Source organism: Danio aesculapii, chromosome 10, assembly GCF_903798145.1.
Source record: "Danio aesculapii chromosome 10, fDanAes4.1, whole genome shotgun sequence".
In the NCBI taxonomy this organism is placed as follows: domain Eukaryota; kingdom Metazoa; phylum Chordata; class Actinopteri; order Cypriniformes; family Danionidae; genus Danio; species Danio aesculapii.
In genome coordinates, this window is record NC_079444.1 from 34,776,413 (window position 1) to 34,804,264 (window position 27,852).

Here is a 27,852-nt window from a genome sequence, read left to right on the forward strand (position 1 = left end):
AGTATTCGCTGAGATTCCAGTGTGTTTGTTGACCACCATTCGCCATATTGACCGCTACTCTTTTCCCCATTCAAAACTATAACGATTCTATAGTCTTTTGATCAAAGTCTGACTATTTGCTTCCATGTTCAGAGTTCCTTCTGCTGAGGTCAGTTTGATGCTTCAGCCACAATATTAGTAGCCACGCCCTTCTCATCGTTAGTTTGCAATGAGGGAATTATGCGTAAAAAGAAAGCCCCGCCCCCTACTCAATATTCCATTTCAGTTGAAAGTACATTAACATACTGAACTAAAAGTCTCAGCAGCTTATTGCTAACAAACATTAACGTAACTTTGAGACAGTAAAGACAGATCTTTATACTGCTTGATAACGCACACTGGCATTCTTAATATATTTATGCCAGCGATGTTGTTGCTAGAGCGTTCTTGGTTTCCAATATAGCTGTGGTGTTAAATCCCAACTCTTCACTTTCAACATAACAATATCCAAAATCCAACAACAGACAACAAATACTTCCAATTCACGTGATGCACTTTAATTTTCCATCAAATATAAAAGCGTGCAAACACTATGGATACATGAGAATCATATTTTTGTATACAAAAGGGAAAAGACAGGCAGCTTTATCCACAAATGACATTGCAGGAGGTGTTGGCACTGGATTACTGACTAGTTTGCGACGTAAGATTTACTTTCTACAGCCACAAATGCATGGACTCTACCAACAATAACAACACAGAATCACATCTAAAAGACCAAGAGTTCAACAGGAGTTTAAGAACCTAGCAATTAAGAGGCTGTCTGTTCCAGACAGTGAAAGATAATGACGGCTACGCCCCCCCTGGCATAAAGCAAGGCTCGGCGCTTTGCTTTTACAGCGTGATGAAAAGATAAAGTGGTCTCAGGAATGAGCCAATGGCCTGAACATGAGGGTACATGGATACAATACTCCCCCCATACAGTCTACCCACACCTGTGATCCCCCTGAGGCCACATTCCCATGGTACAAGTTAAATGGGTCTACATTTGCTTGAACACCTTTAATTATATAATTGACCTCATAGACTGGCAGTTTCTCTTCAAATTAAAGCCAAGATTTGAAGTGCAACATTAAGCTGATATAGGGGAAGCTTATTCTAACATGCTACAAAAAACTCTGGTTTAGGGTAACGAAGATTCTGATACTCGGGTAACAAGAAGAACAGACATAATAAAAAGATGGAAATGACAGGAAGTGGATTATGATATCCAAGCTCTATCTACAGCACCAATATACAGATATATTTACATATACATACATGCAATACCAATTACAAAATAATTCTATTGTTAAGATGGAAAGCCGACAACAGCCCAAACCATGGAGAGTCCAATAAGGGAGTAATTACAGTATGTGCATTAAAATCTCAGTGAGAGAGCCTTTGTTTTACCATTAGTATGAATGACAAAAAAAAGAGGCCGAAAGTGTCTTGAGCAAAAGTTCCTGGAGTCAAAGCTCCAGTAGGACCCTCAACAAGGTGCCGATTCGCAGCGAGCATCAACAGGGATCAGTGTGTGCTCAGAGTTTTTGCGGTTGGTGAGTTTCAGAATCACCACTTTCCTGGTCGGGGTGAGAGGATTGGGACTCTCCGGCTCAGATTCAGACGTGTAGTCAAAGGAACAATCCTCGACGGGCTGTGGAGTGAGTGGTGCCGCGTCAGCGCCACCTTCCAGCAAGACGCAAATAGCATCCTTGTGGCCTCCGCTTACAGCCAAGTGAAGCGCAGTCAGTCCATTTCTATCCTGAGCATTAGCGACGTCTGAGCAGCTTCTCAGAAGCTCTTTGAGCACTTCGCAGTGGCCATTTTGTGCAGCCAGGTGGCACGGCGTGCGGAGGTCATGGTTGCCGCTCTCGGGGTCTGCACCCTCCGCTAGAAGCATTTTAACTGTTGGTAGATGGCCTTTCTGGGAGGCTAGGTGTAAGGCGCTGCAGCCGTTAGCCGTTCGGCTGTTAATATCTGCATCATGCTTCACAAGCAGCCTTGAAGTGCTGGTGTGCCCGGTTTCCGCAGCCACATGAAGTGGAGCATAGAGGCCGTCGGAGGTGAGATGCACATTTGCACCGAGCTCCACTAGGATTCGTGCAACCCGGTACTGACCTCTCTGGGATGCTAGATGAAGCGGAGAGCGTCCGTCTGATGTCTGACCATCAACATCAGCACCAGCCTGCTTCACCAGGAGCTTCACGATGCCCAGATGACCTTTCCATGCGGCTAGATGCAGCGCCGTCCAGTCGTCTTTCCCCTTCACGTGGACGTCTGCTCCTCGACTCAGCAAGACCCTCACCACGTTCTCCTGTCCGTGATGGCAGGCGATGTGTGTTGGCGTTCGGCCCTGAGCATCTGTTTCATTAATGGAAGCGCTGCGGTCTAGCAGTAAACGGGTCAGGGCCTCGTCGCCGTTTTGTGCTGCGAAGTGCAGAGGTGTGTACTGGTCCTCATCTTTGGCGTTTACATTGGTGGTTTTGCGGCTCAGGAGGATCTCAGACACTCCCTTCAGACGCTTTTCGGCAGCATGGTGGAGGGGCGTGGCTCCTTGAGCATTGGCCAGGTTGGGGTTGCAATTGCTAAGCAGCAGGAACTTGACGGCCTCCTCATTGGCCAGACTGACAGCGAAGTGAAGCAAGTTGCTGCCGCCGTCCAGGAGCAGGTCCACGTCTTGCGGCTGGAGGATCTTCATGAGCTTGGCGATGTCCTCAGTACGGATCGCGTCGCAGAGCTTCTTCTTCTGCAGCTCACTGGAGTCTAAAGTGGTACAGTAAACAAAAACAAAACTTTAATGATGAAATTAAATTACTGAGTGACAATATGCTACCGCGGCTTCTCTCTTACCGTTCACAGCGTTTTCCTTCTCAAAGGACAGCGTAATGGAGCCTTGTGATGAGAAAGCCGAGTCCACAGAGGAGATCCCTGACAGTCTCTTGCTGGTGTTGTCTTTGCTCTCCAGGGACTCTTCTTGGACATTACTTAAGCTGCGGGAGAAGCCCGAGTCAATCTGAGTCAGCAGCTCCGACAGGCTGTAGTCTTTCTCGGGTAACATGGCGGACTTCGGTCTCACCGGCTTCTGGTCGTTTGTCTGCAAGTAGGTAGAAGTAGCACAGAAATATTAACACAAAAGGTTAACACCTCTGAAAGTCCTGTAAAATTAAAATAAACATTTTTAGATGTTTGTTTCAGTCTGTTAGTTTGAAGGATATCTATAAGCTATAAGTGTGTTACAAATTTGCCGTTTAGAAAATATAAAACTGATATAAACATGTAAAGCTTGTAGCTTGTCACTTCCACCTAAATGGATCAACGTTTTATTTCACGTCACCTCATACTTTAGCTTCTCATCAAATCTTGACCAATCAAATGCTCTCTAGTATCTGACATGCCCCGCCCCCTTCAAGACGCTTCTCATTTGCAGCGTAGCAATTTGCATTATTATCCATCCTAAATAGTATCTGAAAATAGAATTAGTATGTCCCAAATCGTAGTATGTTGAAAAGAGTATGCCAAAGGTTCCCGGATGGTTCATTATTTCCGGTAAAAATTTTAAGTGTAGAAGGATCTATACTCTAAGCACTGATATTGCCCACAGTACATTTCGCATTATACGTGAATTCGATTAGAACTACAAACGGGTGTGAAGTGTAAATAAACTACAAACATGGTGGACGTGGGAGACTAACCGTCAAGTAGAGAGGCTTCGGTAAAGATGTTTGTATGACTGTTAATTAATTTCTAGTCAACTGGAAAATATTTAAGTCGTGTTTTCAGTGTTATATTTAATCTGCAACAACAATACTGGACTTATATCAAGATATGTTTGGACATTACCACCTGAATGCATAATTACCCAAAGATTTCTCTGCATGAAAGACTCGTGAATGGGAGATTGACCTGCTGCTTCTCCAATATGGTAGGAAATTAGATATGACAGAAATGTGGATGATGTGTTGAGATGATTGACAAGGCTCATAACTAAGCAACGTAAAGATCTGTTAGCGAGGAAGTAGGATTTCCCAAAGCTTGCATACTCTGCTATTAGACACTCAAAAGTATATATTTTTCCTTTACACAAAAAAGGCCATACTTTTAGGGCGTAGTACAAGTATGCGAATTGGGGTGCAGCAATTTCCATTTGATGCACTTGAGCTCAACTGCTCTCACTGGCAGAGCGGTGATAAAACGAAACTCTATTGGCTGTTTTTTGTAAAGGGGAGGAGCTACACTATGTCCTGCCCTTTTCTTAATTTTTCAAATTGAGATCAAGTCAAACATCGAATATGAATGTACATTTCAAAGCACTTCATGAGACCTTTAAGGTGACAGTGCAGGCTAAAAAATGGTCAATTCTAAGATTTAATTTGGCTATTTTTGGCTTTTGATAAAAAGTTTTCAGTCTAATATTCAGCAAATATCCTAAAATTCCTTCTGTTGCACTTTATCAATTTGCATCTGTAGATTTTAATTACAATAACAAAAAGTTAAAGGATGTTTTCTCCACTTTTACATACACCACACTTTCTAGCTTTATTCATATCTCTATTTTGCAGGTTTTTAACAAGAGTGTGTTCATACGAATACACATATTCCACCATTCTACCATTATTTTCTAAATTATAAAATAATAAAAAGAGTTTCCAAAATAAAACCAAATAAAAAAAAAAAGCAAGCAAGACAGTATCTAAATTTTTGTGCTAGAAATGGATGCAAATTACTGCATATTTAATGAAACAATGCCTCATTTGCATTACATTTTTGAAAACCTGTTTGCAGTGTAATAAATCAACTGAGGAAAACATATGTTGAACTCTACTTTCCTTTCCACCTGCAGTATCCTGTCTTAAAGCAACAGAAGGAGTCCATTGGCATATAAACAATGCAAATAAAGCACATACTGCACATATAAACAGTTCAATCGAATTTATATCCTTTTGACAATTTGTCATCTTAAACTAAACAGTTTTACACGCTCACCCACTAAAGGACAAAAGGGCTCTGTTTAAAGCAATGCAGTTTGGTGGCATTCTCTGCCACAGCTGAAGGACTGTCATCAGACTAAAACATTTACACTATGTACTTCCACTAAAACAAACAAATACCAAAGAGTTGCCTAATAACAGGGTCAGGAAGTCTAAATGACATTGCAAGGTCAATCTTAACGACTCATTTAAACTTATCTGGATGGAAACATTGCTTTACGTTTGCAGTATGACTCACGTCAGGTCCATTTCAGGTATTTTACATTCATTTACAGTCAACTCAATCTATCGTTAATGTAAAAATGATACAAGTAAGATTTAAATGTGATAGGCAAACTTTATACCTTTATACTTTATCGATGAAACAAAGTTGACCCAAACATAGAGTTACACACAAAATGTATTTTTTATAAATAAAATGACACATAATGCAGAAAATAAATGTTTCATGCAAATGTTTATTTAACTCGGTTAAGCTGAATGATGAAACTATTTAACATTTTATGTATATAAACCTATATTCTTGTATCTATATATACACTCATCGGCCACTATATTAGGTACACCTGTCCAACTGCTCGTTCACGCAAATTTCTAATCAGCCAATCATATGGCAGCAACTCAATGCACTTAGGCATGGTCAAGACGATCTGCTGCAGTTCAAACCGAGCATCAGAATGGGGAAGAAAGGTGATTTAAGTGACTTTCAATGTAGCATGGTTGTTGGCGCCAGACGGGCTGGTCTGAGTATTTCAGAAACTGCTGATCTACTGGGACTTTCACAACCATCTCTAGGGTTTACAGAGAATGGTCTGAAAAAGAGAAAATATCCAGTGAGCGGCAGTTCTGTGGGCACAAATGTCTTGTTGATGCCAGAGGTCAGAGGAGAATGGCCAGACTATTTCTAGCTGATAGAAAGGCAACAGTAACTCAAATAAGCACTCGTTACAACCGAGGTATGCGGGAGAGCATCTCAACACGGGAGAATGCGGGGTATGCGGGAGAATGCACAACACGTCCAACCTTGAGGCGGATGGGCTACAGCAGCAGAAGACCACACTGGGTGCCACTCCTGTCATCTAATAATAGGAAACTGAGGCTACAATTCGCACAGGCTAGAGAAACATTGCCTGGTCTGATGAGTCTCAATTTCTGCTGTGATGGTAGGGTCAGAATTTTGCGTCAACAACATGAAAGCATGGATCCATCCTGCCTTGTTTCAACGGTTCAGGCTGGTGGTGTAATGGTGTGGGGGATATTTTCTGGGCACATTTTGGGCCCATTAGTACCAATTGAGCATCGTATCAATGAGTATCGCCATGTCCATCCCTTTATGACTACAGTGTACACATTTTCTGATGGCTACTTCCAGTAGGATAACGCGCCATGTCACAAAGCACTCAGACTAGTTTCTTGAACATGACAATGAGTTTACTGTACTCAAATGACCTTCACAGTCACCAGATCTCAACCCAACAGAGCACATTTGGGATGTGGTGGAATGGGAGATCAGCATCATGGATGTGCAGCCGACAAATCTGTAGCAACTGCTTGATGCTATCATGTCAATATGGACCAAAATCTCTAAGGAATATTTCCAGTACCTTGTTGAATCTATGCCACAAAGGATTGGGGCAGTTCTGAAGGCAAAAGGGGGTCCACCCGGTACTAGTAAGGTGTACCTAATAAAGTGGCCGGTGAGTGTATATTTTAATGTAATGGATGTACAGAGTACAGAGAGATGAGGAGATTCCCCCCATGTGTAAAGCGCTTTGAGTGCCCAGAAAAGCGCTATATGTAAGGAATTATTATTATTATTATTAATAACTAAAATGACAAATAATACAGAAAAATAAATGTTTCATGCAAATGTTTATTTAACTTAATAGAGTAAACACTCAAAAAGTTGACAATTAGACTTTAAATTTAAATTAGAAAATACATTTTTAAAGATAGAATTATTTCATTATAACTCACGCTGAATGTATTAAAATAGTTATAGTGAGAGTCTTTCAGCAAATATTTACAAAACAAAATGACCCTGAATACACAAACAGCTATTATTTTAGAGATAATTTTAGATATATTTTGTGTTATTATTCAACATTGTTGGAGAGTCAAAAATTTAGCCACAATTCTAAAATCCTCCAGATGTTACCTGTTCAGAGGAGGCCGGAGCAGGACAGGGCGAACATTCAGGCTCTGAAGAAACAGAAGCTCTGGACTCTTCATGGGGTTTGGTGCACAGCTCTTCAGCTTCTGATGTGATTTCTGGAGGACACGGTGAACAATATTAGACACTAATCCATTAGCATGGATTACTAATAATAATAATAATAATGTGTTTAGAGCAAAAAGTTACTATCATGCACTTATTTTTTGATTTATGGAAAACCGCCAGTGAAATGTCATTCATTGTAACAATAGCTTATATAGCAATACATCTTATCAAGCACATTTAGAACAAGATTTATTATTCATATCCTTATCTTTTGAATTATTTAAATATTAATAAAACTAAGTGTAGTCATTTGTTTTTTATATATATTTTAATAAGTACAGGTCTGAAATCTGTTGGTTAAGCTGAATGATGAAACTATTAGAACATTATCTGAAACATGCATATAAACTTATATTCTTTTACCTAGTTGCCAAGGAAACAATTCATATTTTATTTCAGTTTAACTTGAATCTAAAATAAAAAAACGAAATTCAAAAATTAAATGAAAATAACAAAATAAAAACGACAAAACTTAAACTTAACACGGAAACGACAGATAAAAATGAAAAAAAAAAAAAAATTAATTATTACTTGATGCTAAAATAACTCATGATAAAAAAACTTATATTCTTACATCTAGTTGCCAAGAAAACATTTACTTTCTTTCAGTTTTACTTAAAACTAAAATAAAAAGTAAAACAAACAAAAAATTTCATTGAAAACGAAAAACAAAAATACTTGAGAAAAACTAAAATGAACACGGAAATAACACATAAAAATGAAAACTAATTCAAGCAATTATTTAAAAAAACCAACAGTGCTTGCTGATGCTAAAATAACTCTTGACATAATAGAAAACACTTTCTAAAAAACATATTCTTACTTTATTATTAGCCCCCATGTTTATTTTTTTCAACAATTTCCCCATTTTTCTTTTTGCATTTGGTTTTGTTTTTTATTTTAGTTCTAAGTAAAACTGAAAGTATGAATGGTTTTCTTGGCAACTAGATGTAAGAATATGTTTTTTAGAAAGTGTTTTCCATTATGTCAATAAAAGTTATTTTAGCATCAGCGAGTACTGAGAGTACTTTTAAAATTGCTTGAATTAGTTTTAATTTTTACATGTTAATTTTAGCTTTTCTTAAGTTTTTGACCTTAAAATAGTTTTTAAAAAAAATGAAAACTGCTTTTATTCTAGCCGGAAAAAAAAACAAGACTTAAATAAGACTTTCTCCAGAAGAAAAAATATTATCAGACATACTGTGAAAATTTCCTTGCTCTGTTAAAAATGATTTGGGAAACATTTAAAAAGTAATAAGAAATTTCAAAGGGGGGCTAATAATTCTGATTGCAACTGTAAAAATGACAATTAATTCAAGCAATTATTAAAAAATGCCTTAGTGCTTGATGATCCTAAAATATCTCTGTGACATGATGGAAAAAAACCTTATATTCTTACATCTAGTTGTTTAAGAACCATTTATATTTTCTGTCAGTTTTGCTTAAAACTAAAAAACTTAAATAATAAAAAAAAAAAAAAATAACAAATAAAAACTCAACAAAGATTCAAATGGAAACAACACATAAAAATGTAAACAAATTCAATCAATTATTAAAATAAAAACAATTAGTACTTGATGATCCTAAAATAACTCTCAGTGATATGATGGAAAAATTGTATATTCGTACATATTTGTCAAGAAAAACATTCATATTTTCTGTCCATTTTACTTAAAACTAAAATAAAAACAAATCAAACATAAAAATGAAATAAAAAATAAAAATGACAAAAACTTGACAAAGACTAAAATTAAAATGGAAACAACAGATAAAAATCAAAACTAATTCAAGCAATTATTAAAAACACATTAATACTTGAAGATGCTAAAGAGGTAAAAACATATATATATATATATATATATATATATATATATATATATATATATATATATATATATATATATATATATATATATATATATATATATATATATATATATTCATGATGTTTAGTTTGTTTTGTTCACTTATAATATTTAGTTTGCTTGTAATATTTTTGGTTTATTACTTATTCTTATAGTTATTAACTTATTGTTTATACTGCTTCATATATGTATGATTTCCTCTTGTTTGTTACTTTCTGTTTTTCTTTTGTGACGCATTCACAAAACACCTAAATATGCTGTCATTGTATACCATTCATGTTTCTTTAACATAAAACCAAAACACTACAATTAAGTGAGCAGAGCATATTTCTGAAAGTCCCTTTACAGAAACACTTCCTGAAATGACGAAACGCGAGTATGATTTATGAACAGTCTGTACAGCAGGACAGGAATGACACATTGTGAAAGATCATTCTCAAGTCTGCTACATTCTGTCATATCATGGTCACCTTGCAGCTCTGGCTTCTGTGACTCATTACTAATGCGCTCACCTTCAAAACTGGGTCTGGCTTGTGGAGACTGAGCCCAGCACTTCTGCATGAGGGACAGAAAGCCGGAGCAGGCCTGCGGTCGACTGCGGGGAACAAGACTGAGGTCTGGACGGACGCCTTTCACCACCTTCACCATGATGTGCAGGATGTTGTTTTCTCCTGTGAGGCAGAGAGAGAAATAAGTGACATTAGTGAACCTGACACACAATATTTAAAAGGAAATGGAATAAAATTATCATGAATGAATATTACAAATTCCACCACGCTGTGCAAAAACTACAATTTAAACATGGATTCAAATTATAGATAGCCTTTTTAATGAAATATACAAATATGCATAAACATTTTCTAATTAAAATGATCATGAATGCACAAAATCTATTGTGATGTGTAATACTAACTTAAAAACACCAATTCATATGAAATCAGAGTACATCACACCTGTCCTCAGGTCTTTACACTGGCTCCCAGTTACATTCAGAATAGATTTTAAAGTATTATTACTGGTCTATAAATCACTAAATGGCCGAGGACCTCCATACATTACAGATCTGCTGACTGAATACAAACCTAATAGATCACTCAGATCTTTAGGAACAAATAAACCAGAAATTCAGAGCTCAATCAAAGCAGGGTGATTCGGCCTTCAGCTACTACGCCCCTCGCTGCTGGAATCAGCTTTCAGAAATGATCAGATGTGCTCCAACAGTAGGCACACTCAAATCAAGACTGAAAACACATCTGTTTAGCTGTGCCTTTACTAAATGAGCACTGTGCTATGTCACACAGACAGCACTATTACGTCTTTCATTTCTTCTTCATTCCTTTAAAACCTGTTTTAACACATTTTGTTTTGAATGATTTTGTTGTTTATATTTCTTATACTTGTTTTTTTATTCTTCTTTTATTCTTGAATTACCATTGTGTATGAAATGTGCTATATAAATAAACGTGCCTTGGCTTGAATTTATTATTATTACTATCAGGGCTTGACATTAACGTTTTTGATCACCAGCCACTGTGCCGAGTAGTTTTCTAACGTTACTAGCCACTCGGCATTTTCACTAGCCACAATTTTGTTGTTGGGAAAATACATTTTATATGCATAAATTTGACTTTGGCATGCTAAATTATTTCATTTAGATTTTATGTCCACAAACCTCCTCATTCATTTCACCTTTTGGTGTGTTGTGTATGACCTTGCTCAATGTGCATGAGCAAATGGGCTGTGGTTTCACGGTGTTGCATTGCAATTAGTTCTTATTTCACATGACTTTTCAAGACCCAACATTAAGGATTTACCTAATGTTTTCTGGCGACACCAAAAATTAATAAACACATAACTAATTATTTCTTAGCTACAAATTTTAACTAATAATCTAATAAAAACAAGCTAAATATAGCTGTACATGCACATTTTATTCAACAAAACATTTTTTTAAATAAAAATAATTATTGTCATGTATCTAAAAGTATGCACAGTAGTCTGTCCTGGCTAAAGGTCCCAGTCTACCAGTTCACTATACATAAATGGGAAGTTAAAGCAAGTAAAGCAATGTTATTGTAAAGGATAATTAAACCATAAATAAAAAAACAACTGTAGGCAAAAGAAAGCATACCGTGTGCAATAAAGAAAGGATGATCACGTGCATAAAGTTATCGTTATCCCCATTAATATTCTGTTTAAAGAATGGTAAAAAGTAAAGCGGCAGCCGCTTCTGCTTACAAAAAGACCTTTTTTAAAAAGAATCTGAAGCTCTTGAAAGCAGCAGGATTGTGTGTGCATGAGTCCAGCTTGTCCAGTCTGTTTCAAAGAGATCTGATCGCACAAGTTACGTTTGCAGACATGTTTGCTTCGCACAAGGAAACGGGAGCGTGCAAGCTTTATAAACTCTCGTGTGCATCACATCAGCTGTGCGCACGATACTAAAGCTCTCGTCAGTGAGAAAGCTTCAAAAAAGCCTGCATCTAACCGTGCACATGATCATCCTCTCATTCGGTATTCACCTGCTTTTGTTTGCTCGCCCGCTCTTCTCGATGAACTACAATTTTAAAATTATTTTCAACGAGCCAAAGTGGCTAGTGTGAACGGCTCTCTAACCCGCCACAGCTGAAATCCACCCGCATTTGGAGGGTTGGTGTGTGTTAATGTCAAGCCCTGATTACTATTATTATTATTATGCAATATATTAATGAACAGGGATTTCAAAAGAATAATCTTATTTCCAAAATACACTTTATTTTATTCAGATATTTTATTTGTCTAAAATAAATATGAAATTGAAAAATTAGTACAAAATTTATTAATAAAAACGAACCACCTTCAAAAAGGTAACACCTACATTTCACTGTAGATGAGGATATTTTACAGTATCCTTAAGCTGTTTGGCAGCAACTGATTCCATTAACTGGTGCCAAAGACAACATTTTTGTTGTTGTTGTTGTTACATTTCATTCTCTAGCAACTTATTCTTGTGACTGCAAGTTTTTAAAAAATGCGTCTTCCCTACAGATTTACCTGGAAATCACAACCAGATAAACACACAGGCACTCCCTCACTGAGCACCAGCAGGATCGAAGTGAATGCTAAAAATCCATGTTTACGGGAACATCTGAAGCACATAACAAACTCCAGCTATTCTAGACACTCTACATACTTTCGCTTTTAATCTTTTCACTTTTATTTCTCCTCTTACCTTGATATGGTTTCTTCTGTGTAAGAATTCCCCAGATGACAATGGAGAAACTGTGAAACAACATATGTGGTGTTAGACAATATTGACTTGAAAGATGGTTTTGACAAACGGAAGTTGATTTGAGTTACAGTTTACACATCGGCTAACCTGTAAACATCGTGTTTGGTGTCAGAGATTCGATCTTTTTCTATGATTCTCTCCGGAGGAAGGTAGGCGATCGTGCCACAAAACCCGTCTCGACTAATATCATCATCCTGGGCAAAACCGTTCCACCGCGCGAGACCAAAGTCAGAAATCTGAAACCAAAAACACACAAGAGTTATAATCTTCGAACTAAACTAATAACCTATGAGGAGTTTCAAACATAACAAACTTTGATTTGAAGCAAAAAAAAAAACTGATAATAATAATAAAAATATATATATTAATAAATATTGGACAAAAAAAAGAAAACACCTGCAAAAAAAAACAAACACTTTCTTACTCTTGTTTCGAGTCCAAATATCTAATAATTACTACATCGAGAAACATTTTCAAGACAAGCTAAAAAAATGTCTTGTTTTACGAAAGAATGTCAAAATTAGGTGAGTTTTTCCTTAAAACAAACGAAATAATCTTATGTCAAAGGGAAAAACAAGATTATTTTGCTTACTGTCAGATTATTTTGCTTGTTTTAAGGAAAAACTCACCTATTTTTAGCACATTATTTCTGAAGACAAGACAATATTTTTTGCTCGTCTAGAAAATGCTTTTTGATTTAAGAATGTTTAGATATTTGGACTAGAAACAAGACAAAACATCTAAGCAAAAAACATTTTTCCTGTGAACAAACAATCCCATGAAGCTTTGCGGATCACTCACTCAAAATAAACAGAAAAACGAAACTAGTCATGAAGAATTGCTAATATTTTTGGGTAGTAAAAGTCTTCAAAAATGTGCAAATGCTGCATTATTTAATTAAATATGCATTAATCTGCATACATTTCTAGGCCAAACATCTGAACACTGAAAGTCAGATTCAGGTTGTTTATTTATTTACTTTTTAGATTTTTAGAGAGAGGATTTGGATAATCTCTTTTTGTCACTCTATAAATCAAACTATATTAAATACAGAAACAAATGTATACATTTTATGGAGAATAAAATGTATTTTATATCAAATAAAATATACGAATACGTCCTTCGATAAATATGTTTACATAATAATTAAAATCTACAGACTCAAAATGATCACGTGTAACAAAAGAAACCCCTAAACATGTATTATAAATCTTTCGTTTCATTTTCTTTTTGGCTTAGTCCTATTATTAATCAGGGGTCACCACAGCAGAATGAACCGCCAATTTATCCATTATATGTTTCACGCAGCGGATACCCTTACAGCTGCAACCCATCACTGGGAAACATCCACATTCACACTCAGTCACACACAAACTTTACAGACAATTTAGCCTTCCCAATTCACCTAGGCAAGCCAAGTTTATTTATATAGCACATTTCATACACAGTGGCAATTCAGCTTTACAGAAACAGAAATAAAAGAAACAAGTATAAATAAAATAAAAACAAATAATATAAAAACAGATGAAACCAGCGTAAAGACAGTTTTTCCATATTCCAAAACACTGGTGTATTATATTTTCTCATTTTACTCTGGGACTTCCCCATTCTGGTGATCACCCCTACTCTCTGTGGACTTTTTCTGTACCTATTAATCTATTGGACGTCTCCAACAGATTCGATTTTTCACCTAAAATCAAAAAGTTAAGCTTTACAGCTCTAATCACGTGCCCCCCAATTTCAACTTCCTTCTGGAAGTAATTTGCATGGCCCCAGATCCCTACCCCCTCCTGGGAGTAGATCGCTTTAGCTAGCCAAACGTAATTAAAGGTATTGATCTCTTTGTTGATGCAAACTCCACACAGGAATGCCAACTGACCCAGCCGAGGATCGAACCAGCGACCTTCTTGCTGTGAGGTGATCATGATACCCACTGCGCCAATGTGACACCTCCCTTTCAGAATTACAGGTTTTTGCCTGCAGTGTCTTGCCTGAATGTTTCTGGTTGGATTTAAAACTATTATTCATTTTCTTACAGCTTAGTCCCTTTATTAATCAGGGGTTGCCACAGCGGAATGAACCGCCAACTATTCCAGCATATGTTTTATGCAGCAGATGCCTTTCCAGCCGCAACCCAGTACTGGGAATGAGACTCAATCGTGTAATTTGCTGTGTTCTATGGGAAGAAGCTCTCTCTTAAGATCTGTACACCAGCTCTGCTATTAAACCTTATTAATTTAATTCAGTCGAATGGGTTTAACACATCAACATACAACCAATTAAGAACTTCAAAAGCACAAAGCAGGCGTGTATTTAAACACTTATCAGCTATTGTTAAAAATCCGTATGACTTTTATTCCCTTCTGTGCCAGTCTATTGGGCAAGCGTTAGTCCTTAAGTTTTCAGAATTAACGTTATCGCTTTTAATTCTTATTTAAGTTCATTTTTTCAGATAATCAGGTGCTCGGTTAGGCAGGGAAGCCCTGGCTTTCTGTAAATGTGTGCACGCATATGTAGGCGTGTGTGTGCCAGCCCTTCATTAACACTGCCTGGCTTTAGCTTGTTCAGACTGGTCCAGAATACGTGTTTACATCCAGCCTTTTCAATCCGACACGATGATTCCCACCCATCCCTCGTGACACCTGCTTACTCATCCATGGGAAGGCTGGATATAAATGGGATTTTATCATGGGAAAGCTTTTCCACCCTCAGGGAGTTTTCTGGAAAGGTATGTGGGGGGAAAGAAAATGATAGGTGTGCTCTTCCCCCCTGTCACTTTTTTTTTTTCTGCACAGACGATCTGACAGGACTGAGATTTAAACAGTTGTTGGGTTGTCAGCGCTGGATTAAGATTAAAAATCATCTTGATGACAGGCTGTTTTCACCAACACAAAACACATAAGCTGGATTTTTAAATCAGGATGTCGCTGTTTATTTAATTTTTTTTACATGGGAAATGATGCTTTTGATTTGATCCAAACTTCACAATCTTTTCTTTAATATTATTTAGAAACCCTTGAGCTTTAGTATGAGAACTGATGAAAAACGAATAAATAATTTCATAAAAATATTTAAACTAAATAATTTTGAAATAGGGGCGACACAGTGGTTAGCACTGACACCTCACAGCAAGAAGGTTGCCGGTTTAAGTCCTGGCTGTTGGCATTTCTGTGTTCTCATAGCTTTTCTCCGGGTGCTCTGGTTTCCCCCACAGTCCAAAGACATGCACTATAGGTGAATTGAATAAACTAAATTGGCCGCAGTGTATGTGTGGGAATGAGTGTGTATGGATGTTTCCCAGTACTGGATGTGACTGGAAGGGCTTTGTAAAACATATGCTGGAATAGTCTGCGGTTCCTTCCGCTGTGTCGACCTTTGATATATAAGGGACTAAGCTAAAGGAAAATAAATGAATACTAAAATTCTAAAACTGTCATGGTCACCAGCAATCAAGCTTGTGCAAATCACTGGTATACACACAGATCGCTACAAATCTGCTATTTCAAGAACAACAAGTTCCAGTCATGCACCACATGCACAGACACTGGTTCCTGATCCTGTTTGATTACACTCACACAGCTGAAGCTGCTCAAAGACTGATTAGTTGCATTTACATTTTACATTTACATTTAGTCATTTAGCAGACGCTTTTATCCAAAGCGACTTACAAATGAGGACAAGGAAGCAATTTACACAACTATAGTTGGACTATTTATACAGCCCAAAAACACAAAGACTTTGCTGAGTCTCATAAGCAGTATTGTGAACATTACAACATGTTTTCCTTGCCTTGTTTTGCCATGTTAGACTCTTGCCTTGTTTTATTGTTTATTCCTGTATGCTGCCTGCCTTCTGACCTTTCACCTGTTTAGGACCACGACTCTGGATTTCCTGTGTACATTTGTTTGCTGCTGTGTTAACCATTACTTGCCTGATCATTCTGTTTTATAAACCTAAATTTCTAACCTTATTTTTTACTTTTTCTCAGCATTATAAAACATTTTCTTTTCTTGTAAAAACATTTATTTAAAGTAAATTACCTACAAAAATACATACGGTAACTTCCCACATGTACCACAAGTTAAAAATTTTTAATTACATTAAAAAATAACACTAAAATAATTAAATATTATAAATGTTTAATATATATATATATATATATATATATATATATATATATATATATATATATATATATATATATATATATATATATATACACATACATACACAGTTGAAGTCAGATTTATTAGCCCCCCTGTTCAATGGAGAGAAGATTTTTTTTCAGCACATTGCTAAGCATAGTAGCTTTAATAGCTCATCTCTAATAACTGATTGCCATGATGACAGTAAATAATATTTTACTAGATGTTTTCAAGACACTTCTATACAGCTTAAAGTGACATTTAAAGACTTAACTAGGTTAATTAGGCAGGTTAGGGTAATTAGGCAAGTTATTGTACAATGATGGTTTGTCCTGTAGGCAATATAAAAAAAAACCTTTTGACTAAAGGGGCGAACAATTTTGACCTTTTAAAATGGTTTAAAAAAAACTGCTTTTATTCTGGCCGAAATAAAACAAATATCATCAGACACACTGCGAAAATTTCCTTGCTCTGTTAAAGATCAATTGGGAAATATTTAAATGAGAAAAAAAAATCTAAGGGGGGCTCATAATTCTGATTTTAACTATACAAATAAATGGAATGGCACAAAAATAAATAACTTTAAAAAAATAATGATAGTACACTGTGTTTAAAAACAAAAAAGGAAATTTACTTACATGTTATTACAGTGATGATCTGTGAATTTACCATTATTTACATTAAGCCAAAAACTCAACACAAATACATGTACAAATTCTTTAAATAAATGCACTACACTGTGCTCTATTTTAGGGATTTTTTTAAAGAACCTATATAGTACCACTTTAATTCAAAGCAGTTTGGCAAAAAATGTCTGAATGGAAGGACATAAGAAAGACAAACGTGTGCTTTTGACTGACTTATGAGAGTCAGTGTGGTTTTAGACAACACCGATCCCACATGACTTTCAATATATTGAAAAATAAATATCACATTTGGAAATATCCTTCAAATTAATACACTACACTATTTTTTGTGATTTGTTTTAAAAGTGTAAAATAAAAATACAAATCTACAATAATTGTATATTTAGCACCCACTAAGCATCCACTTTAATTCAAAGCAGTTGGCCAAAAATGTCTGCATTGAAGGACACAAGAAAGTTGGTTGTAATCAACACCGATCCCACATGACTTTCAATACATTGAAAAATACATCACATTTGGAAATATCTTCTCTTGTGTTCCACAGAAGCAATTTAGCTTTGGATCAACGTAAATTTCAGTAAATGTGTCAGCTTTTGCATTGAGCAATAGTCACATCAAGCTCCAAATAACTTGTATGTAGGTGTTTTGTCTTGGCTGCGTTTGATTTTAATGAATCACTCACACCGAAGCTTTGATGCAATGAATCAACTGATTCCTTAAACATCTTAAACAAGAGCAAATAAAGTCACCATCACTTTATTACATTATTTATTTTCCGCACTGTAAATAATATGTTAATTAACAGTTTCTGTATTTTATGATTCACAAGTGTTTTCTGTTTATTTACGGTTGTGAATTACATTATGGAACTCAGTTTACAAAGTGACTTCTACTGACATTGTAGTAGTTTGAATTGATATAATGTCAAATAAATAATATAAAGAGAAATAATTTTGTAAAATAACAGAAAATTTACTGGCATCTTACAAGGTTTTTGTAGTGTAATATACACCAAAACAGACAATAAATCCCTTTAAGCTATTAAAAATGTTCATAAAAATTCACTTTTTCCAACTTTTTGAGGTAAAAATTTTTGGAAGAAAGATCAAGGTCCCATAATGCAATTCAAAAGCATGAATAAATAGGGAAAAATCCAAAAATAATAACATGAGTCACGGAAATAAGAAAATCCCGAAATGCTTTTTGCAGTGCGTCTCACCTTGATGTGGTAGTGTGCGTCCAGCAGGATGTTAGCGGGCTTGAGGTCGAGATGAAGGAGCGGTGGGTTCATGCAGTGTAGGAAGTTCATGCCCACTGCTGTCTCATGGATGATCCGAAAACGCAGCTCCCAGGGCAGCGGCTCGGTGGCCAGCAGAGTCTCCAGAGAGCCCGTCTCCATGTACTCCATCACCAGCCCCTGCGGGTCACTGCAGATGCCGTACACCGGGAGGATGTAGCGGAATTTAGCCGCCTCCATCTTCTTGGCCTCCTCCAAGAGTTCGGCACGCTCCCTAAATGGCAAAGAAGACAAAAATTGTGTAATTGAGCCTCCTCGAAGAGTTTGGCATGCTCCCTAAATGCCAAAAATAACAAAAATTGAGTCATCGAGCCTTCATTGAAGAGTTCAGCACGCTTTCTAAAAGCCAAAAAAGACAAAATTGAGCCATTGGGCTACTACTAAAGAGTTCAGCACGCTTTCTAAAAGCCAAAAAAGACAAATATTGTGCTATTGAGCCTCCTCGAAGACTTCGGCACGTTCCGCAAATGCCAAAAAGTCAAAAATCGAGTCATTGAGAATCAACTAAAGAGTTAGGCACGCTTTCTAAATGCCAAAAAAGACAACTATTGTGCCATTATGCCTCCTTAAAAGAGTTCGGCACACTCCCTAAATGCCAGAAAAGACAAAAATGTAGTCACTGAGCCCCCCATAAAGAATTCGGCATGCTCCATAAATGTCTAAAATACAAAAATTGTATCATTGAGCAAAGAGTCAAGTCAAGCTAAGTTAAGCTTTATTGCCATTTCGCTGTGTGTGTCAACATCAGTGGTGGAAAGACTACTGAAAAATCATACTCAAGTTAAAGTACCATTACTTACCCAAAAAAATGTAGTGCAAATGACATATTTGTTGTAAATATTACCCAAAGTATGAGTAAAACGTAGTCCTTTTAAAAGTACTCAACATTAGTGAGCTTTACTGAAAGTTTACTGAAGTTTTTTTTTCCCTCTCCGCTGTCGCCACTGGCTTGCATGGTTCGGGATCTATAGAGCTGCGCATCGCTGGTTTTGCTCTTCAGTGTTTGGACTGTCAGTAGTGATTAATAACCACACTGAACTGAGCTAAACTGAACTGAACTTAAACACTAAAAACTGAACTACACTGTTCCTATTTACTATGACCTTTTATGTGAAGCTGCTTTGACACAATCTACGTTGTAAAAGCGCTGTATAAATAAAGGTGAATTGAATTTACTCTGTGAAAACTTGATGCATTTACATTCAATTTTTGCATGTGTGTGAAAACGTAACATTCTGTAGTGTATTTAGTGATTAAGGCGATTTAAATCATTATACAGTAGGCATGTGGTATACTCTCATCAGTGACATGCAGTCTAAACGGTCTCTCTGTGATTGCATGAATTGATTTAGTGTTTTCTGTGTCTTGAGGTTGTTCTGTATGATGAGATTTGATTGGACGGGAATCACAGGACTGGTTATTCTACTTTAGCTTATCACCATTTGTAAGAAAAAAAATTAAGTAGTGACTGCAGGTTAAAGGAAAACAGTGAAGTAAAAGTACCAACACAGCACTTAAAATGTACATAAGTGAATGTAAAAGTTAAAAGCTACTCAGTAAAGTACAATCCTGAGAAAATATACTCACTTACAGTAATTGAGTATTTGTTACTTCACACCATTGGTGGAATAAAATGCTGTGTCTTGAAGAGCCACTTTGCTAAACATAATCGGATATAAACCTAATCATACACATGAAAACAACACTGGACATAAGGCTATTTTAAACCTATGCATAACTAACATACCGGAGAGGTAATCTAACTAAACATACAGCGCCTATAGAAAATCATCAAAAAAATCTATTCATTTACTCACATTAAACCATGCTTCCAAAAGACCTTCGGGACGAAGTTGTAGACGGCTACGAAAACATTTCAAAGACTGTAAAAGTAGAATGTGATTTGATCTCAGGTTCTTTGACATATAAGGTGATTATTTCAAAGAGGTATGATGATTTTCTATAGGCACTGTATAATATAAATACTTAAGCTACACACAAAACCTAAGACAGACTATACAAGCACTTTAACATAAGACAGAACAACATTGTGCAAGATATTGTGCAAAAGAGGTATTTAAGGTTGAAGAAAACAAGTAGTGCAACATGATTGTGGTAAATAATACTGTGGTAAACATAGTTTTTCTTATTGAGTCCTTGTAAGTTGGAGTTTAAGTAAAGTGTCAGGTGCATACGGACTGAAGAGTGGCTCTACAGGTGGTTTGTCAAGCCCATTTACCTGTGTAAGGCACACTTCAGAAATGCACAGTATTTTTTTCTAGAGATATGGTGTGATTGTAAGAATGTGTCTGGTGCAAATCTGGTGCAGGTGTTAGTTAGGTGTCAGAGAGATGAAAGAGTGTGTTTTCTACAGGTGGTTTGTCAAGCCCAGTTACCTGTGTGAGACACACTCAGAATTTGCATAATGTTTTGAGGGTTTTCGTGTGGTGTGGTGTGGTGTGGTGTGGTGGGGGTTCTCGTTTTGGGAGCTGGGATAATATTTCAGAGGGGGATGATTTGCTGGTTGAATGATTTGATTTGAGGGCAATAACAGCTTGTAGGAAAAGCTGTTAAGTAGTCTAGTCGAGTGGGCTCTAATCATTTCTTTCCCCATTTCATGAGAGTTCAAGTTCGTTTCAAGATTATGATTAAAGGGTTAGTTCACCAAAAAAATGTAGATCTTTTTTTAAAGTCATATTTACTCAGCTCGGTGATGTGCTAATGCTGTTTGCCATTCTTTCTTGTTTTAGACAGCAAAATTGAAAAGAAATGTGAAAAGTAAAAATGCTCCTTAATTGTTGTCCATATAATAGCAATGAATAGCAATCAGGATAAAGCTTTAAAAAAGGCACTAAATGATTCCATTATGATTCTGTGTGTTGCAGTGTTCTGGAGGTATATAATAGGGATTGGTTGAAAACAAACTGAAATTTATGATATCATTTAACCAAACCATGCATAAATCAGTACCTCCAGGACATTATAAGAACATTTCCTTATATTTACAGCCTCAAATGGCTTATGGCAAAACTTATGCCATTATTTGCTTTAATTCAAATGTTTTGCTGTAAAATCAAACTAAAATCTTGTAAAATTTTCCTTTTTATCTCTTAAGCAGCATTTGACTCCCAAAATCCTGGAGGCACAGATAAAATGCATGTAAATGAAACTGTTAAGCCACGGTCACATTAGAGTTTAAACATGCGAAATTCTGTCGTACGGTGCTGTGAAAAGGGGCGCGATGATTAAACAAGATGATTAGACATTAAAAAAGTGAGCGATTGGTCGATATTATAAATATCTGTCCAGAGAGGTCATGTTTTGATCTTCGATTGGTCTCACACAATCATGTGATGCGATTTCGCAGGTCAGAGTTCAGCAAGCTTGAACTTTCCAATGCAGTGAACTGCAAAACTTGCGTTTCCGGTCAGACGCATTCGCATTTGAATGGAAGTCTATGGGGAGAAAAGTTCAGTATGACGGTGGCTTTATCCTGCAAACACATAATTTTCCCTTTTGTTTGTATTTAATTCCGTTATTTCACAAATGTCAAACTCCTGGAGGGCCACAGCTCTGCACAGTTAGTTCCAACCCTAATTAAATAAACCTGATCAAACTAATTGAGTCCTTCAGTCTTGTTTGAAACCTACAGGTAAGTGTGTTGAAGCAGGGTTGCAACTAAACTACGCAGAGCTGCGGCGCTCCAGGAGTTTGACACCCTTGCCTATGTTATTTTCTTGAGAACGTTCTAGATTCTTTTTAGGTTTTAAGTTTTGCAACTGCAAAGTAACATTCCCTGAATGTTGGAGGGTGGGTGCTTTTAAATAACCTAAAAATAACCATACAGCACATTCCCAATGGGCTATTTTTAGGTTGATATTTTTACAACCTAAAAATAACCTTGTAGGAATGTTCCCTAAAGGTAAAATTTAGGTTTGTTTGTTTTAGAACCACGTAAAACACACATTTTCATAACTCTAAACTAACTCCAGTCTTGTTATTCTGCAATATTTTGTGAATAGAAGACAGCATTAAATAAAATGACCCAAATGCCAAAATTTAAGTACAGTGTAAAAATTAAACAAGAACGCGAATAAAATATAATTTACTGCGAGTTTAAACCTGTGAGTTTGTTGAGTTTTTCACTGCGTGTCTCTAATCTGCACACTTCTCCAGTAACACTTTCTTGCACAGAAAGACATACTTGCGTACACTATATATCACCTGTCACCAAATTTACTCTCATTCATCATTCATTCATTGTCCTCCGGCTTGGTCCTTTATTCATCAGGGGTCGCCACAGCGGAATCAACCACTAACTACTCCAACATATGTTTTACGAAGCAGATGCCCTTCCAGCTGCAACCCAGTACTGGTAAACACACACAAATGCATAAAGAAAGAAAGCTACCTGCATTAGAGCAACACGTTACAGCGTTACTAAATTAATTATTTTTTTGGGGATGAACTAACTAATTCTGGCTTAAATACTGTCACACCGTTTGTGGAACAGTAATGATTGTTATTTTTGTATTTTATTAAAATAATAATAATAATAATGATCAGTAAATCGGTAAATAATAGAATTTTTAATATACATTTCTACTATTTCTATTATGTTCAATTTTTTTTATTGAATTTTGATATAGCAATTCGTTTGAGGGAAATTTAGTTTAATATGTAAAACAATAAATCTGAATACAATTTTATATTAATTCACTTATTTTCACTATTTATTCATCTATTTAATGAAAATTTGCTTTAATGTGGATATTTATTCATTCATTCATTTTCCTTCAGCTTAGTCCCCCTATTCATCAGAGGTCGCCACAGCGGAATGAACTGCCAACTGTTCCAGCTGATGCCCTTCCAGCTGCAACCCAGTACTGAGAAACACCTATACACTCTCACACTCATACTCTACGGCCAGTTGAGTTTATTCAATTCTCCTTTAGTGCATGTCTTTTGACTGTGGGGGGAACCGGAGCACCTGGAGGACACCCACGCAAACACTGGGAGAACATACCAACTTCACAAAGAAATGCCAACAGACCCAGCCTGGGCTCGAACCAGCGACCTTGTTGCGAGACGACAGTGAAAACCACTGAGCCAAATGTGCAAATGTTAAAGCATAATTCTTTTCTTTCTTTCTTTGTCGCATACAATAGAAAAAATACGACACTGCACTAGAACAACACGCTACAGCGTTACGAAATTAATTTCACTTATTTTTGGATGAACTAACCAACCCTGGCTTAAATACTGCCACACCATGTTGTGGAATGTAAATGAATTTTATTTATGTGTTTTCCCCATGGGAGTGATCCAGCTGGACTTTATCTGGATAACTGGCAACACACCCAATTAATTAAAAAAGATCATAAGGAAATCAAAGCCAGACACTTTTATAAAAACAACAAGGGAAGGTACTAAAACCTGTTAAACCTGTGCACGCAGATGAAGCTGACTCATATATATGTATATGTTGTCCGGAAGTGTGTTGTGAACAATAACACTATGGTTTTTTCTAGCTATGGGCTAAATTTCCTTTATTAAATGAAGCTGGAGCATCGGAAACAGCTTTCAGATGCCATAAATAGCTTTATGAGTGCAGTATATTGATCTGACATCATTATAGATATGGGGTTGTGTAAACGTCTCTCTTGTGTACTTTGTTATTACACAACTAACTCACTTTATTAGTAACAAATCAGACATTTAGGTTAAAACTGGACATCACGAAGAGTTTACAATCTGTTTGCTTAGTTAACAACAGTTAAAAATGGCCAAAATATCTCTTAATTATCTACGTCAGGAAAGCAAAGACGGATATTAAACAAAAAGCTGGGAATTACAGTAAGTCTGGATTTTGCTTTATCACTTTATTATTTTAGTGAGTCTTTTATTACTCGTATGACGTAAATGCTGATGGCAAACTGGCTATGTAAATCTTTCCAGCAAACTCAGCATGTGCTTAATTAAATCATTCGAGTGTACTGAAGGGTTTAATCAGTAAGTTAGTACAAATACACTTGAAAAAGTAACCTTTCTACATTTTTAGTTTGTATTTTCTACATAAAGGAAGCTTTAAAAGATTGTGGGAGATGAATTAATAATTAAAATATATATCGTTTTGTTTTGGGGCGACGCAGTGGCACAGTAGGTAGTGCTGTCGCCGCACAGCAAGAAGGTGGCTATTTCGAGCCTCGACTGGGTCAGTTGGTGTTTCTGTGTGGAGTTTGCATGTTCTCCCTGTGTTCGCGTAATTATTGTAATTTAATGTAAACATAATTTATGTAAATGTCATTAAAGTGTGGGTTTCCTCCGGGTGCTCCGGTTTCCCCCACAGTCCAAAGACATGTGGTACAGGTGAATTGGGTAGGCTAAACTGTGTGAACGAGTGTGTGTGGATGTTTTCCAGAGATGGGTTGTGGCTGGAGGGGCATACGCTGCGTAAAAACGTGCTCGATAAGTTGACGGTTCATTCCGCTGTGGCGACCCCAGATTAATAAAGGGACTACGCCGAAGAGAAAATGAATGAATGAATGAATGAATAGTTTTGTTTTAGTAAATTAGTAAATAACTTAATTTTAATACACTTAATTCAAAGTGTAAACTAACCTGTAATCTAGATTTAACAAGACTGAGGGAAATAAATGCATTACAAAATGTAAAAATAATAATAATAATAATAAGTAAATGTAAAATAATAATAATAAATTAGAAAATAATTACATTTACATTAAATTACAATAATTACAATTACATTAAATGCACAAATAAATGTGTGTATTAAAAAAAAATCAACAAAACATCATAAATGACTAAAATAAATACATAAATAAATAATTAAAGAAATCTTTTTAAAAATATCTGTACAAAAAAAAAAATCAACATTCAAAACATGTTTTTAATTTTTTCATTTCTAAAGTTACTGTTGGTAATTTCTACTAAAAACCCTACTCTGAATAAAAGCATAGATAAATGTACATGTCCAAAAATTTAAAAACAAAATGAATGAGTATATAAATGATTAAACTCAACTATTACCTCTAATTATATTAAATGTATTTTTTAACACACACAATGTTGATATTTGAGCAATTCCATGCAAAGTCAACCTTGCCATGAAAAATAATAATAAAGTTTTCACCAAAATAGTGAAACCCTTTTTTTGTGTAGGCTTGCATTTTACAGCACTGTAAAATACTCAAAAATGTCTCTGTCAATGTTTTCAAACAATTATATTTGATTTACCAAAGTCACACAAGTGGCAATCTCACATCTGTCAAATCCATAACAGAGAGGAGTCACATCCATAGCAAAGCTTTTTCCTCATAAATGCAAAAATGTAAAGTAAAATAAAATAAAGTGAATAATGTTTGTTTCAGAGCAAACTCTAATCCTTTTGATTAGCATTATTTCTTTTGGGTCGTGAAGTTTAATGGGATATATGCACAGCTAGTGTTTCTTCCCAATAAACTTCCAGTGAACGGTTAATGTGACTTTTTACATTTTATTTGGTTCCTTTTACAGCATCAATGTTGTAATGTAATTAAAATACGATCAGTTAAGTAGACTTCAGTCTTCATTTAGTTGTATTTTAAAGCCATGGCACGGAAAATGTAATTTAATGCAGTGCTTCGTGTACATACTGAGAGCCACTTTAAATCGTATATCAATCAGGCAGTGAAGACCACTGATATTGTTTTAGATTAGACCTTAAATGCGCCAATTTTCATAGAATTCATCGGAAGTGCTTGACCCAGGTTACTGACAAATTAGAAGTCCTTCAGGATACTTCTGCATACCCCTTTCACAGAATATCTACAAAGTATGTTGTAGGCTGTAAACTAGCCTTGTTTTTAATCACATGAATAACACACATTAATTTGAAATCATTAAAAATATAAAAATGTCTACAGATCTGATCCCATAACTCTGTGGTTAGTAGTTTTGGAAAATATAAACAGATGTTTCAATATAATGTTAACATCTACTTTCTCTGTGAATTTGTGTTTAGAGTTTTTACTGCAAATGTCAGATCCCTAATGCTGGAATTGCTCATGTCCTACTTATCGAGAACTAGCTTTATGAATGCTAAAAAACATAACTCATAAAATCTGATAGATGCAGCTCCAGTTGGGATGGACAAATGGGAGGTAAGGAGAGAGAAGATTAACAGGGAGTGCAGAGGTAAACGTTTAAAACTACCCACTGCTCTGCCACCCTTTCAGCTCAACAAAAGCTGTTCTTTTCTTTAATAGAAAAAAAAAAAAAGCGCTGATCCGGTTGGACCAGTCAGGCAGCTCGGCTCCAGCACAGGCCTGATGGAGCACAGGAGGACAAAGCCTGCTTTTTAGTCTGTGCCGTGTTTAAATGGGGGAGGCGAATGAAAATTCTTGTACCTTCAAGAGATGTCAAATGCTGATAACCTGCCTCCAGGGTCACATCAAACAGCATTCGCAGGATTTCTATCAGATTCTTTTAGTTTTTTCCTCCTCAGGCCTGATGACGTCAAGTAACATCCGCATGAGTTTGAGTTTTGCAAGCGGACGTGCAAAATTACTGATGAATATCACTCTTGATGTGACTGTGATAACCAGAGCTGATCAGATCTTCAGCACTGAGGATCTTCAGCTCGTGTATTTATAAGAAAATCATGTTTTTTTTTACTTTATTTTTATTCATTAAAATATTTTACGGAACTACACAGTTAGTGACAGCAGCAGTTATTAAAATATTTAAATTAATTAAATAAAAATAATAATAATAATCATCATCATCATAGTAATAATAACAACAACAACAACAAGTAACACTACCAGTGAATAAAAACAAATTACAAAAATACATTACATCATTTTCAAATTTCAAAGAATACAGCTGGGAATACTATGTCCTACCGCCATGTTCAGATACTAACAGGTGCCCATCTTTGTTTAAAAATATCCAATTTCAATTGAAGTTGAGCAGTCATATATTCCATTCTATATATTGATTCAAGTTTTTCTATCCACTGTGCAATTGTTGGAGGGTGTAGCCTCATCCAATTTATTGTTATAGTATTTCTTGCACTTAGTAAATATCTCTGGTTTTTATTATATACATCCTGGGGTATCCCTTCAGCAAGAAAAACAGGGGAGTAAAAGGTAGATCTAACTGCATAATTTTCATTATCCTAATCTTGCCAAAATGCCAGTAACTTCGGACATTGCCAAAATATATGTGTGTGAGTACCTACGTTCCTGCAACCTTTCCAGCATTCCTCTGACTGAGGACTGTTAACATGTTTTGACTAAAAAAACTAATTTTTGTTTTCCAGTCAAACTCTTTCCAG

The 27,852-nt window shown here is 36.0% G+C and overlaps 1 protein-coding gene across 1 annotated transcript in view; it reads right to left on the bottom strand.

Moving 5' to 3' along the window:
- Positions 1-514: 514 nt before the first annotated feature.
- Positions 515-27,852, bottom strand: part of ripk4 (receptor-interacting serine-threonine kinase 4) — a 33,290-nt gene continuing 5,952 nt past the window's right edge. The window contains exons 2-8 of the mRNA XM_056466863.1: positions 18,435-18,726; positions 12,511-12,659; positions 12,364-12,413; positions 9,668-9,826; positions 7,168-7,280; positions 2,872-3,115; positions 515-2,784 (exon numbers count right to left, since the gene is read on the bottom strand). Of these exons, the coding sequence (XP_056322838.1) occupies positions 1,511-2,784; positions 2,872-3,115; positions 7,168-7,280; positions 9,668-9,826; positions 12,364-12,413; positions 12,511-12,659; positions 18,435-18,726 (2,281 nt within the window). The 3' untranslated portion in view covers positions 515-1,510. The remainder of the gene's footprint in view (positions 2,785-2,871; positions 3,116-7,167; positions 7,281-9,667; positions 9,827-12,363; positions 12,414-12,510; positions 12,660-18,434; positions 18,727-27,852) is intronic.